A 14,263-nucleotide genomic window follows, 5' to 3' on the forward strand; every position below is an offset into this window, starting at 1 on the left:
CAGTATGCAGTGTTAAGCCTCCTATCAGAGCTTGGACATCATGTCACTGTTCAAGTTTGAATTTTCTTTTCGTTACCTCAAGGGCAAATCTTTCCAGATGTAGCAGAAGTAATACAAATAAAAATATTTAAACCAGAATTTGACAGAAAGTTAATTATTAACTGATGTACTCTCCAGGACAATGCCCCAGTCTCTCAGATCCCCTATTATTTCCAAGTACTGCAGCAAAAAGCTTGGTGAGAAAGTGAGACTGTTTCAAGGCTTTCCCCCATCTCTTGTACACAACACTTGCTAACAAATGCATTACTGGATGAAGAACTGCATCCAGTAGAAGATGAACTGCAGAAATCACACAGTCTAACAAATAATTTTTTTTTTGTTCTCATTTGAATGCTACACATAAGTTCACTTTTTTATTGTAACAGCCAGAAGCACTGAAAGCTTTAAAAGTTAGAAAGTCACCATTTGCTGGAAAGCCTTTTAAAATGTAGGAACCTGTTCAGAATTAAGGAACCTAGCTGTGACTTCTGAGACAAAGGTACTCCAGACACCACTAAAGATTTAGGTTTTTTTATTTTCCTGTAAATTATAACCTCATATGTTGATAGACTGATTTAGAATCCTAGCTACTCCTTTTACAGCTTCCTGTTACCAGGGGCTACTCCTGTCATTGTATCCAAACACTGACAGCATGTTAAATGTAACTTGAACTTACCTGTTCATTAAGTTATGTATGTATATTTCCAAGAGCTATGATATTATCCAACTTATGGTTGATAAGTTGTCAAGTGGTTTTTTTATATGGTTGTTGTGGAACTGTGGACTTTTTGAGGCTTTTATTAATCCTAAGAATTTAAGCACTTCAATCAATAATGCAAATGCTGTAGTTGGGCACTGTTGTGACACTCCTTTGACCCATCACTTTTTCCATAATGATCACTTTCTGTAAGAGGCTAGAGTTCTAAGATGATGGTAGAGATATCCACTACCTACCACATCTTCCACAACACAAAAATTAAGGAGGATAATGAGAACCGCTGACACACCAAAGAGTCTGTGCTGTTAAGAGGTAGAACAGACATTACAGCAGCATTCACCAAAATACTGTGGCTAGCAAACAAAACAGCTGAACTGCAAGTGTTAAAATGGGTATTTTCACATTATTAGATCAATTGTTCTACTCAGTTATCAAAAAATGCATTACTAGAGTGAATATATTCAGTGTGTCATGTTTGGGAATTTAATTCTATGTTGTTCCCCTGTGTCATCTCTCCTGTCATTATACCCTCCACACCCTTTCCCAATTTATGAAATATGTAGGGAAAGGTCTATTTTTTTAATTCAAGGTACATTTGAATTTGATGGGCTAAGTTTGTAATGGGGTATTTTCTAATTTTTTTTTCAGTTGAGGAAAATCATAAGCTATTTGACTTGACCCAAGAACCACTGGGTTGAATTCTACAGTTTATGATCTGTAGCAAGTCAGTCTAATCACATGGGCCCCTTCCAGTCTTTAAATGTGAAAAGCCTGGAATGGCAAATAAATTACTTGAGCTATACATAATTTTATATGGTAACAGTTACTGTAAAATTGAAAAGAGAGCAGTAGAAAACAAACAACTGACCATTAGGATAAGGATAAGACAAGAAACCATCTTTTTATTTTATAGCTACCATTACCATGTTTTTCACTTAAATACAGCACTCTTTAATTGTTTATTTAAAAGTACAACAACAAAATGCTAAATCACTACTTGTTCTAGAAAAGAGAAAGATTTTTTCCTGACATTGTTTTCTAGTTATCTGACTCAACAGAAGAATGCTGTCTTCCTACACTTCTGCAAAACATTTCTCATTATTACTTTCTGAAAATACAGCAGATTTGGGTTATCAGCTTGTGAAATATTTATCTTTCATGCTGGAAATTTTGATATTTGATCTGTACTCAAAGGCAATTTTTTAAGCTTTAAGCAAAATCCCTTCAGCCATCTGAGTCTTGAAAGAAGCTTGGAGGTAGGAGAGGGATTCGTGTGTTCTGTAAATCTTATCTAATCTATATATATATATATATATACACACTAACGAGGCAAAGTAGCAAAGTGAAACAGCATCTTACATTAGACTGACAGAGTATAAAGGCAGAATTCTGAAGCCTCAGATGAAAATTTTCAAGAATAACATATGCCTAAGTCTGAATAAGGTACTTTTGCAACTTTTACCTTTTGACCCTTTGTGATATCAAATGCACTTTCTGCTTTCCTGAAATAAAAGGAGGAAAGCTGCTGCTAGCACAATTTATGTGGAACTGAAAGTGCCTCTGTAGCACACCTATAGCAAAAGCTTTTAAAATCCAATGAGGAGGAAGAAAAAGTACTAAGCCCCTAAAATATTTGCTGCACTCTGAATTTACTGAAGTTTTACTTATCCTCAGCGTAAGTCTATATCCAGAAGAAAATTGCAAAGATGCACAGCTATCTAGATATGCCAGGACTGATGGGGCTATCCTGCAAAAAGAAAGATGAATACCTACTTCATGATATTCAACTCAGTTGTGTGGAAACATCCATGCCCTTTATATTGATAACATCAACAACAAAGGGCATCTTTTCCAGTGACTTAGTTTCAGTGAATAAATCTCAGTACTCTGAATTGTTTTGTAATTCCTACATTTGATTAGAGTAATAGCTGCTTCATAATAGATGACACCTTTGAAAAGAATAGTAGCAAAGAATCAAAGCTTCTAACCATTTTTAAATACCAATAGCCAAAACTTTTTTTTTTTTTTTGCAAGATGTTCTGGTTTTGTTTGGCATAGTTAATTTAGTTATAAAACGCACAGAGATCCATTATATTTTAAAGGGGGTGTCCTCTTACTGTAACAGCCCTTTGAGGTGCTTAGAAATGTCACCATGTTACCATCATACCTAAGATTGACAAGCTGGGCATCCGCCTTTTGACATCGAGAGCAGAAGTAAGTCATCCTGTTATGGTCTCCCAAACGACACACAGTGATGCTGCCACTGCACTCCCTGCAGGCTGGGCGCTTGTACACTTTGTAGTGTCGGTATAGCGGAGACCCCGTTTTGCGGCACTGAAACAGAACGTGTTTAAAATCCAAGTTAGAGACTCAGGATCAATTCTACGAGAGTCTGAAAATAAAAACCCCTACATGAACTGTCAACTCAATGACTACATGAAGATATTTAAGAGAGACACTAATAAAGGCTATCCCTGTATTTCACATTATTTTATGTAAAGAATTGACAAATCAGGTATAACAGTGTCTGTAATTCTCCACATAATGAAATAAAAGACAGAAAAAAAAAGCACAAGGCGCAAGAAAATACATGCTGGAAACTCTCTGAGTTCAGCTGGACCAGCTAGCTCTGATTCAGCATCAGTAGTCTTTGACCTGACACCTGCAGGAGTCTTTTTGAAGAGCTAATGAGCTCCAATCAATGCAGCACAGAAAACAAAACAAACATAAACCACAAAACAAACACCACCTTCTCTCACCCCCAAAAGAGCGAAAAACACAGCACTGCCCAGATGTGATGCTACAATCTGGGTTAATAAGCCTTCCCAAAACCTAAAGAACTGTGCAATGCAGAAATATTCCCAAGATTTTGTAAATGTTGAATAGCGCCCAGTAAAGTTGCTCAGCTTCATTGTGGCCCGGGCCATGCCAGACAACTTGGCTCATGAAAAGCCACTTGGCAGTATGGTGGGCACCCCAGATTCTGGCAGAAAACTGTATTAAATTAAGTATAGTACAAGCCCAGGGGCAGTGACCTGAAAAGCCTCCAGACAGCTGGCAGGCACATTTCATGAGACAATTCCCAAAACACCCATGAAGTCAGCATAGACACACTACAGCTAAAAGTAGCAAAAAAAAAAAAAAAGGCCAAACAAGAATTGCCCAGTAGAGATGCAGCCAACTCTGCAGAGCCACCCAAGTTTCTGCCCTACAATTGCAAATCCTTGGGCTCAGTTCAAATGACACCACAGCTGGCCAAGTAATACCAGCACAGCTCTGGCAGAGTTCACTAGCTCTAGCTCCGTAACATATGAAAACCCTTGGAGTTCTCCCAAAACACAGGTGTCTTTGAGCACAGTATATTTGCTTCTACTGTGCTCTTATTCATTAGTCTTGCTGAAAGAGAATTCTTGTGCCAGTGCAAACTACTAATTCAATCAGAACGAATTACTAATATATATTTGCATAAATATTCACAGCTGCCTCCTCAAGATTTTCAGTCAGTTTCTCATAAGTAGCTTTTTTCCCATTCTATTATGCAAAAAACAAACAAAAGCAACAGCTTTTTACACAAAAAAGATTCTTCATCTTTGCATCTGCAATGATACAATATGATGATGGCAAACAATCTATAACAGTCTATTAAAAAAATTCAAGCACTATCCCTCATTAACATATTTTCATTATGTCTCTTTAAGATGGAAGGAGAGGCTAGCCCTCTTAAAAGTACTTGACTGGTGAGTACTTGCTAAGTGTGGACTACAGAAGTTTTCAAATTGGCTAAACAGAAAGTATAACTTGTTTATTATCAGTCCAAAAGACTTTACATTTCTGAGTATTAGCACTGTTGCAGAACTAGAAGGTGTCTCTTTACTGGCAGACTTCACTATGAAGTTCAGAGAAATGAAAACATTTCCCTACCAACAAACCAAAGTACTCTTTAGTGGTTTGAGGGAAAGTAGACATTTAAGCAGACTTAAATTAGTTTTAGCCTTTATGATAGGCTGATGTTAGGTGACCTCACCTACCAAAAAAATTCTTTTTTAGCACTGCTAGCTCCTTGCCTTTCATGAACATCAAGAGAAAAAGACAAAAATGTCACTACTGCTGGTTATTTTTTTGTATGCAGCTTAAAGAAACAAAACATAGAAGAATTAGGTAAAATTCACTCTTTTTCTATGGTGGAAAGTTAAAGAGCACCATGAATTATGGAGTTTATACGGGAAGAAATCAAGTCCTACTGAAGTTATAGCAGTAGGGAGAAATTGCAATTTATTTCACTTTATCAACCAAAACCATTATTTCAGTTGAGAAAAAAAAAGTTATTAGGAGTTGCAAACTATTTAGTCAAATAAATTTAATTGCTAGTTCAAGTTTTATATAGGAAGCCACATCAACTACCTTCATACTTCCCTGGGACGATCTCTATTTCCCAGTTTGAAGAGCAATCTTTATGTTCCCTTACATGTAACTTTGTCCTTAGCCCACATCAATTCTGACATGTTCAGACTGGCATAACAGCACATGCACAGATAGACTGAACTGGCCCTCAGGCAGCATCTGTGAAAGTCTTGTGGGCCAAGCTCTGCATATTTTGACAATCTTGACACTCCCTACCTTTCCATCATCTGACAATTCACAATTAATAAAGAGCACACAAACCAACATTCCTATTTATGGGAACACTTGCTTTGTTGCATCTTTATACTTTTTTCACCAGATGATCACACACAGCTAAAATGCCAGTGTAACATTTTGAAAGTTTTCCAGAAATGTGTGCCAATACCTTATAAAACAGCAGGGCAAAATCACGTGTCATTTTCACCAAGTGATGTATATGCTCATCTGTCAGCTGGCAAACCTGTAAGAAATAAAAGAATGCTAAGGGACAATGGCAAAAAAAGACATATGAGGTAGGTGCACTTTGAACACTGATGTGGAGTTGCTTTTCTCCATGTTGTGATAATTCCCTGATGCTGTATTATACATATAATCTCAGTAAAACAGTACACGTTTACATTCTATAATACAAAAACTCACTGCTTGCATACCAAATAGCATGCTTTGCCTCAACCATGTAAAATATGTGGTAGAAAATTCAGTTGTCTTGCCCTATATTGACCAAAGAGTTCATGATCACATGAATAACAGAGCTAGCAAGTCTCATTCCCTCCTAATTTCCTCATGTATCATAATAGGATCTATCATCTGAGGCTCTTTTCTCTGAGAGGTAGTCAGGAAGAATAAGCAAGTCAAAGGCATCACAATTAGACGTATCAACTAAATTTATTTTTTTTAAGAATCCAAAATTTTAAATCACATTTTTCTTTTTCTCTGCCATATCACTTATAAAACTAAAATTCAGATTGATCCTATGAACAATTTTCAAAATACTATGTTTAAAAAATTTTTCAGTTGCTAATCTTCTCCAATTTCCATTTACATCCTATGTAATCTCTGTTTTGCAAATATCATCTTCTCAACCAAAGTTTGAAAACACATGCCTGAGGATCTTAAGACAGAAAAAGTATGATAAGCAATGGTAGAAAAAACAACTGATGCCAGCTAGCAGGATAAGAAGTGGAAGAAGCAGCTGCAAAAATTATCAACTCTACCACATAAACTATTTTGGGGTAGTAAATGAACAAAAAAACCTGAGCTCTTTTCACTTTCCCCTATTTATGGACTGTCAGTTTAATGGTACCGTAACAAGATGCCAGACTTAAAATATGAAAGCTAATCAGCTCCAAGGAGTGCCAAGACAAAAACCTCCTGTTATAATGATAGAACATTAATTTAGTGTCCAAGAATAACTTAAGAAATTACAGATGACAAAACAAAGGTAAGAAGATAGCAAAATATTAAATCAATATGTATTTAAATTCTTAATATTTTGGTGTCCTTAAAAACCATCTTGAGACATTCACCCACCTTAAGAGCTGGATGAAGGCCACTATCAAACAATGCTTCATTCTTTATGATATTTCCCACTCCAGGTAATACTGCTTGATCCAGTAACACATCACACAACATACGGGTGTTCTGCTGCTTAATCTCATGTTCTGCTCTTGAGAAGCTAAACTTTGGAGAACAGACATCCAAACTTTCCATCATCCTCACTTTCTGCTCACACTCAGCTGCATTTCTGGAAGAGAAAAATACGCTGATTAATTTTTATTTTAAATATATTATAATACTGCAGTGTGGTTTTAAAAACAACACAACAAATTAGAACACTATATGCAGATAACAGAAACCACGAAAATAACAATGACAAGAAGTGGCACAGAAGTTCTATTAAACACCTCTTCCAAAAACAGGTCAATGACATGTGCATGGAACATGCATCTAGGCCAACATATAAGAAATAATCTCATTTTGGTCCTATTAGTTTGAAAAATATTTGCTAGCTCCTTTCTTTAAAACTACTTCCAAGATGGAAAGCCCATGTGTTTAGACCCTCAAATATACCTAATTGTATGGTTACATGGTCCACTAGTTATAACATGACATTTATACGTGTGTGTGTATATATATATATGTAAAGTATATTTATATATTATATTTCAAAGAATCATAGAATATTCTGAGTTGGAAGGATCCCATAAGGATCATGAAGTCCAGTTCTTAAGTGAATGTCCCAAATGGGGACCAAACCCACAATCCTGGCATTATTAGCACCATGCTCTAACCAACCAAGTAAATTATAATTATGTAATAGATGTATGTAGTAGTAGATTATTAACAGTAGTTACAAAATTTAGAAAAATATATATTCATATCTTAAGATATGTATTATTAGGATAAGCATATTCATTTGAAAATAATACCATACAAGAAGTCTTGGCTTACATGAGATTTTGTGGTTTGTAATTTTACGCACACTTATATATGTCGCATGAATTTACATGCCCATTTCCACTCAAGAGCCTCAATCACTTTAAAATCAAGCTCACTGGTGTTTTGTTTTTTTTTTAGCAGTGTGAAGTACAGTGCTAATAGGCATAAACATCTGCTTAATGTAAATTAGAACAATTATAAAAATTTGCTTCCAAAAAGAAAAAAATTAAACACAAACTTTGGGATCATAAAAACTTGAAACCAGTAATTGTGACAGGTTGTTTGTTACTCTTCTTAAGAAATGAGACTTGGATAGAAATTAACAGAGCAATGGGTTTAAGCATACAGATCTAAGGATAGAATTAAATCCAACTTTCATTCCCAGTCTTGACACTACCTAAAGACACTACAGCATAGAACTATTTTAACTGTATGTAAGCTCTGATACAAAAGTAACAAACTCAAATTACCATACCAATAAATATGATATGTTTAAAAAGTTTTTTCTTTATAGAATCCAAGCACTTAATTTACACATGATTCTTCATTTAGCTTAAAAGAATGTTATAAAAAGAAATAAATGGTTTCATTAGTTTCTGCTTTACCTATACTCTACTGTCACATCCCAAAAACAAACAGTATCCTCCACAAGCTGTATCTCCAAAATTGGTTGTGCTCCGTTTCTGTCTTTTCTTCCATCAGGATTAATGTGCATGGAACCATTCATACCAAAGTGAATCCTTGGAAAGAAAGAGAGATTTTATAGGTATTTTAAGTTCAATATCATTTCCAAGCACTACACCAGTCTATTTTTAGAGCTGTGAACCTTACCTAACCAAGTCAGTATGTGTGTACATAAATTCTAGACATTACCAGCAACACAGCAACAAAATTAGCTTACAGAATGCTCAATTCCCAAAGAAGAAAGAATTCTCCCCAAGTAAAAATACCTCCAAAACATAGCTGGTTTTGTGTAGTCTTCATAATACATTATATAGAAATCAAACCTCATCATTAAGAAGCACCATTTTCTGGTGCACTTAGAATTTTTCTTCACTTGACATGCTGATCTTCCAACACATTCTTAAATTTTCAGGAAGGCTGAACAAAATGAGGCCACTTGACCAGAAATTTTTCTATTAAATCAGGCAGAAGTCACCTGGTATGAAAAGAAGTAATTTAGTCCCCATATTCTCATCACTGTTATCACATTGCAGCTAAATCCAGTAACGTCACAAAAAACGTAATTAGTATTTGCCATATGTTGTTTTCTGCTTTTCTTTGCCTACAACCACAGCCAAACCTGCAAGTCAATTAAAAATTAATAAAAGAAATAAACTGAAAAATGCACAGATGGCAAAGTAGAAGAACAGACCCTTTCAAGCATTCATTTTACAGATTAGTAATGCTCTAAGAGGTCTTAAGTTTTATCAAATATTCTGCAAGGAGCTATGCTTGAGCAAAGGACAAGTCTGAATATTATCTCATACATTTATTACAAATTCACCTGGTACAATCAGGTCCTAAAACCCATCAGATAGCAGGAATGCCTATTACTATACACTGTATATCAGAAAAAGAGGATTATTTTGTAGTTACAAGAAGATTTAACAGATTAAGCTACATAAATGACCAAAAAATGCAATGTCTGTATTTCCAGTAAGCCCAGACTTCTTACATTTCAGGAAGGACAAGCATTTTAAATATTTACAGATGGGCTAAGACAATATGTCATTAAGCCTATTCTTAAAGTTAACTCTAAAACATGAAAAAATTAATGCCATGAATTACTTAAAAACCTGTGTCTTTCCAAAAGTCTTCTTACAAGTCAGATGAGGTGATATAATTGTTTCAATCACTTTTATCTTCAAAAGCCATTTTCAGTTCTCAAGTACCATGAGTAGTACTGCACAGGCTTAACTAGTGAAACTTATTTTTAAACCTAGGCAAATTTATTTTTAAACCAAACTCTTGTGTCTCGCTAACAAATGGTGATGCACTAAATGCTTCCAGAAAATTATTTTTCATTCAATTTAATAGCTGATGGTTTCATTTACCAAGCTCCAGTATACTGTTTGAAAGAAACTTTAAGAATCACAACTATTAGCTATTCTAGTGCCTTCTCAGTTCATGACTAGAAAAAAGAAATGAATCATCACTACACGTTTACATTCAAAAGCATTAAGAAACTTATAACATTCAATTCTAAAGTGTCTCATTACCTTTGATGTCCTGAAATAGGGCAATATAGAAATCTTTTTAATTACAGCTAGAAAAAGCATGCTAATTAAACCTAGGAAATGTTATTCAATGAGAAACAGTAGTGAAGAGTTGATGATTTCTTGTTTTAAAGTAAAAAGGTGAGACTTTGGAATTATTTTGTGCTACATAATATTGCAGGGATCTGAATGCACCGCATGTATCATAACTGTTTTGTCTCCAGAAAATGCAACTTCCTGTTTGAAAAAAAGCATGTCAGTAAAAAACTGTCCTTTTCAGATACCTTTACACTGAATCTTGGAATAAAGCAGTAAATTATCTAAACATGTGACTATATCCAGTACACCTGTACTGCAGAGAGGCTGATGAGAAGTTTCTCTCTAACACTTTCAAATGTCTGAAAGTGCCATTAACAAGATCAAGATGACCCCCCCACAAATACATTCAGTCTGAATGCATAGGAAGTCTTTTTCTCACTTACCTCAAAGCTTTCTGATCAAAATACATAAAAAGTTCCTTTCCCAATGTCTCCACACCCCTGTAAACATGTCCAACAAGGAAATCATGACCAGAGATTCTCTCTCTATTTGCATCAGTCTGAAAAATAAGTACACACACAAAGATTAAAGAGAATTTATACTGCTTAAATTCTAGCACCAGTACATATTCAGCAAGCAGCTGTACAAACTAATTTTCCAGCACGGACAAAATTAACTATTTTCTCCTTAAGCATTCTACCAAAAACAATGGGACTATTAACCCAGGAAGCATATCATAACTTACCTCAATTTTTTCCTAACTGAAACAATACATCTTTTTTATCAGAGAATTTTATCCCTTTTGCTTCGAGTCATGAATTTATAATAAGAGTTTCAGACTGGTGTAAAATAAACAGGTACAGTTTGAATATTAAAAACATGTCAGTGTCAATTCTGCCATTTGCAGATCTATATCCTTTTTCAAATGTTAATAATAGCCTTTCAGTATTTTGCATAGTGCATTGTGTATTACAGAAAAGTCTCCACTGAGCCCACAGAGATATCTCTCTTCCTACTAGTTTAAAGTCTGATCTCAGAAGCATGTGAGCAGCAGGTAGGACATTACTAGAGGACAAGATACATGTGAAATTAAAGCAGTCATATTTTCTTGCTTAGTACATGAAAATACATTAAAATTATAAGAGATGCCTACAGGTGATCTAGTCCAAACGCCTGGTCAAAGCAGAATACACTTAGGACAGGGAGCTCAGGGCCTTGTCCAGTCAGATTCAGAGCAGCTCCAGGGATGGACACTCCAGCCTCTTTGGGCCCTTGTTCCATGGTTTGACTATTGTTGTGGTGGAAATTTTTCCACCTAATGAGAAAATTTTAATACTTAATAAGAACTTCTCCTGTTGTCACCTACATCTGCTGTGCATGGCCAACAGGAGACTAGCTCTGTCTCCTCCATATCCTCCTTACAGGTACCTGAGGAGAGCAATAAAACCCCAGTTCTGCCAACTTCTCCTTGAGCACCATGTGCTTCACCCTGCTAATCATACCAGAGGACTCACTCTAGTATATTATTATCTTGTTATTGCTGGGGAGTTGGAAACTCAGGTGCAGCCTTGCAATTGCTGCTCAGAGGTAAGCATCACTCTCCTCAACCTGCAGAGCTCAGCATGGGGCTGTCCCTCTTCTTGCAACATGGACTCAGCTTTTACAGGACCCTAAGATCCTTTTTTGATGCAGAGCCATTTCCCACCTGAGCAGCAGCCAGGACTGTGCTATTCCATGACACTCTTCTGTTCTAAGTGGAGGATTCTGCAAGTTTTCCAAATGCTGAACTTGACTTTATACCAGCCCATTTTTCTCAGCCTGTGAAGGTCCCCCTGACTAGCACGAGAATCTGCAAGCAGCAGATTCACTGTCCTCATAGCCCTGACTGCAAGGCAGATACACATATCAGTGTTTCAATTGCAGCACTCAATTTCAATGCAAATATGTATGAAAGCAACTCTGGCAAATCAGCCAGGCTTTTGCTAGTTAGTGACATTTCAGAGCTACTCTCTATGCAATTTCCCACTGCATTATAACCTTGAAATGATATACATTTAGAGAGTTTTATGGTTATTATTCTGTCAAGTAAGAAAATAAAAACATTTCTTGCATAACATCACTTACTTTGTCTGTTATCAAAATATGAAGAAAGCAAAATTTTGCTCCCATGTAAGCAGTTCATGCTTTCCAATAAAAGTATTGGAGTCTGTTGCTGTGCAACAGTTTATTTTAACTTTAAGCTGTTCAGGTTTGTTTAAAATAAACCAGAATAAGAAATGACTGAGATGGAAAACTAACTTGTCTTTTCAAATATTTTAAGTTAAATTCATACCTCTTTGGTATCAGGCAAACCCTTACAGTCGTCATAGTTGAAACTCTCCTAAACACTGTAATCTTCAGTAGTGGGTAAGGCTTTGGCCATGGTTAGCAGCCTCTATGAAATCTAAAAAGTCCAAGACCCTTAGGTTGGTCATTTTCCAATGAATAGAGGCTGCCCTGAGGTGCCTTTTACTGCACAAAATGATGGTAACAAATCTATTTGAGGGAGTGAGATTTCTTTTTGAAAGAATAACTCATTTCTTCAAAAATCTGTCCTGAAAGATATTAACCTATAAAGACTAGTCTTAAGACATATCTCAGATGTATTTTCAACCACATTCTTTCCTAAATTGTTTCACTGAAGTACTATCTCACTGTGCCTTAATCACAAACGCCTACACAGCTTTATACACACCAAAAATGGGTAAAAATTACCCAACTTTCTGCCTAGAGATATCCAGTATACTTACTTGTGACACAAGCAACACATAATCTCTTAAAGATGAGCAAAAACGAGGCATGGAAAAAAAGATGCCTTAGCTAGCTCTGTAATCAAAACCAGAGAGGCCAGAACCGACACACTCATCAGCCAAGGCCTGCTTACTGACACATCTCCTACAAGGTCTCATGAGTCCCAGCAGCTTCACACTAGTGAATTATTTTATGCTGTCAATGGAAGGCTACAAACTAGTAGGGAAATTACATACTGTGTACACTGAAAGCAAAAGTCATTCACTCACTCACTATTTAAATACTTGGTCTAATTAAAATTGCTTAAAAAATAATTATAGAAGTAAAAACCCCCTTAGAAGGTCAACGTGTACCTTTCCCATGTTTCACAGATTAGAATCACAGCATGGTTTGGTTTAGAAGGGACCCTAAAGAGCATCTAGAATATGCCTAGACTGAGGAGATTATGAAGAAGGAAGATTAGCAATAATTTCCCTTGTACTTAACGTTTCCTCGAGCAACATGTTATTTTGAAATTTATCTTAAGTGAACACGAGCAATTCTAAAAGCTTTCCCGCATTACTTCTCAAATCTCCTGTTGCTACAGCTTCAGCATTGCCTTTACACATCTGACCTGCCGAGACCTATTATGCTGCTGACAGAAATATTTCACAACTTCAAGGAAGAATAAAGACAGTATTCGCGGATGACACCCACCATCACCCACGGACGACGGCAGCCGCGGCACAGGGGGCACCAACCACCCCTCTCGGAGCTCCGGCCGCCAGCCCCGTGTCCTGGCAGCCCAGTGGCTCCTGCCCGCCCGCTTGCGCTCACCCACACCTGGCGGCATTTACCACCGCGGACACCCACGAGCAAAACCGCTGGGCCCCGCTGCCCCAGGCAGCTGCCCCGCCCTGTCCCTGCGGCCGGGCCGGCAGCGCCGCTCCCCGCCCTGTCCCTGTGCCCTCACCGCGCCGCCGCCCCGCGCGGCCCGCACGCGCTGTCCCCGGCGCAGGCGCGCCCGCAGGCGCTCGGCGCAGAGCGCGCAGCCCGGGCCCTCCACCATGGCCGCAGCCGCCGCCGCCGCCTTTCGAATGTGCCGCTCGCCTGAGGGCGGTGCGGCCGCGGCCGGCACGCCCCGCTAGTTCCTGTTTGTTTCCTCCTGAGTGGCTGTTCCCGCCGTGCTGGCTCCTGGAAGCTCCTTGGTATTATCTAAAACACGCGCGAGTGCATCTTCTTTCAAGACTTAATGCACAATCAGAAATTAATATCAGCTTTAAAAAGTCGATATTTATTAGGTTTCTGCAGTCAGCCCAGGTTTACAGAAGTAAAATGCTCTTTTTACCCGCCACATTTGAAGTACGATCAGGCATAATAAACTCTGCGAGCTGTAAGAAAATTGGGGGAATTTGCATTGCAAGGTAGAACATTGGACACCATTTCCCAATGCCCAGCTCGTGAGGCAATACTCACCCTGGTTAAAAACTCTCAATGTCATTTCTTACATACACAGTCCATATACACTCTTCTATCTTGGTTCAATCAAATTGTGTTTTTATATATATATATATATGTATATATATATATATATATATATTTTTTTTTTTACATGAAGGGAAGTGGATAAATCAGGCTA

The 14,263-nt window shown here is 37.2% G+C and overlaps 1 protein-coding gene and 1 long non-coding RNA gene across 9 annotated transcripts in view; one reads left to right on the forward strand and one right to left on the reverse strand.

Moving 5' to 3' along the window:
• Positions 1–13,814, reverse strand: part of NEIL3 (nei like DNA glycosylase 3) — a 28,274-nt gene extending 14,460 nt beyond the window's left edge. For 2 of the 5 annotated variants that reach the window (XR_008430487.1, XM_053940496.1), the window contains exons 1-6: positions 13,598–13,814; positions 10,299–10,414; positions 8,203–8,337; positions 6,689–6,902; positions 5,544–5,618; positions 2,925–3,091 (exon numbers count right to left, since the gene is read on the reverse strand). Coding sequence is in view for 4 of the 5 variants with exons in the window: in XM_053940496.1 (XP_053796471.1) it covers positions 2,925–3,091; positions 5,544–5,618; positions 6,689–6,902; positions 8,203–8,337; positions 10,299–10,414; positions 13,598–13,693 (803 nt within the window). In the remaining variant the exon portion in view is untranslated. Of the gene's footprint in view, positions 1–2,924; positions 3,092–5,543; positions 5,619–6,688; positions 6,903–8,202; positions 8,338–8,604; positions 8,751–10,298; positions 10,415–12,187; positions 12,299–13,341; positions 13,518–13,597 lie in introns of those variants that run through there. The other 3 variants (XM_053940498.1, XM_053940497.1, XM_053940500.1) reach the window with 3 other exon arrangements.
• Positions 13,743–14,263, forward strand: part of LOC128786837 (uncharacterized) — a 146,505-nt gene continuing 145,984 nt past the window's right edge. For all 4 annotated transcript variants that reach the window (XR_008430489.1, XR_008430490.1, XR_008430488.1 and 1 more), the window contains exon 1: positions 13,743–13,832. This is a non-coding gene — a long non-coding RNA (uncharacterized LOC128786837). The remainder of the gene's footprint in view (positions 13,833–14,263) is intronic.

The sequence above is a fragment of the Vidua chalybeata genome, chromosome 4, assembly GCF_026979565.1.
Source record: "Vidua chalybeata isolate OUT-0048 chromosome 4, bVidCha1 merged haplotype, whole genome shotgun sequence".
Taxonomy (NCBI): domain Eukaryota; kingdom Metazoa; phylum Chordata; class Aves; order Passeriformes; family Viduidae; genus Vidua; species Vidua chalybeata.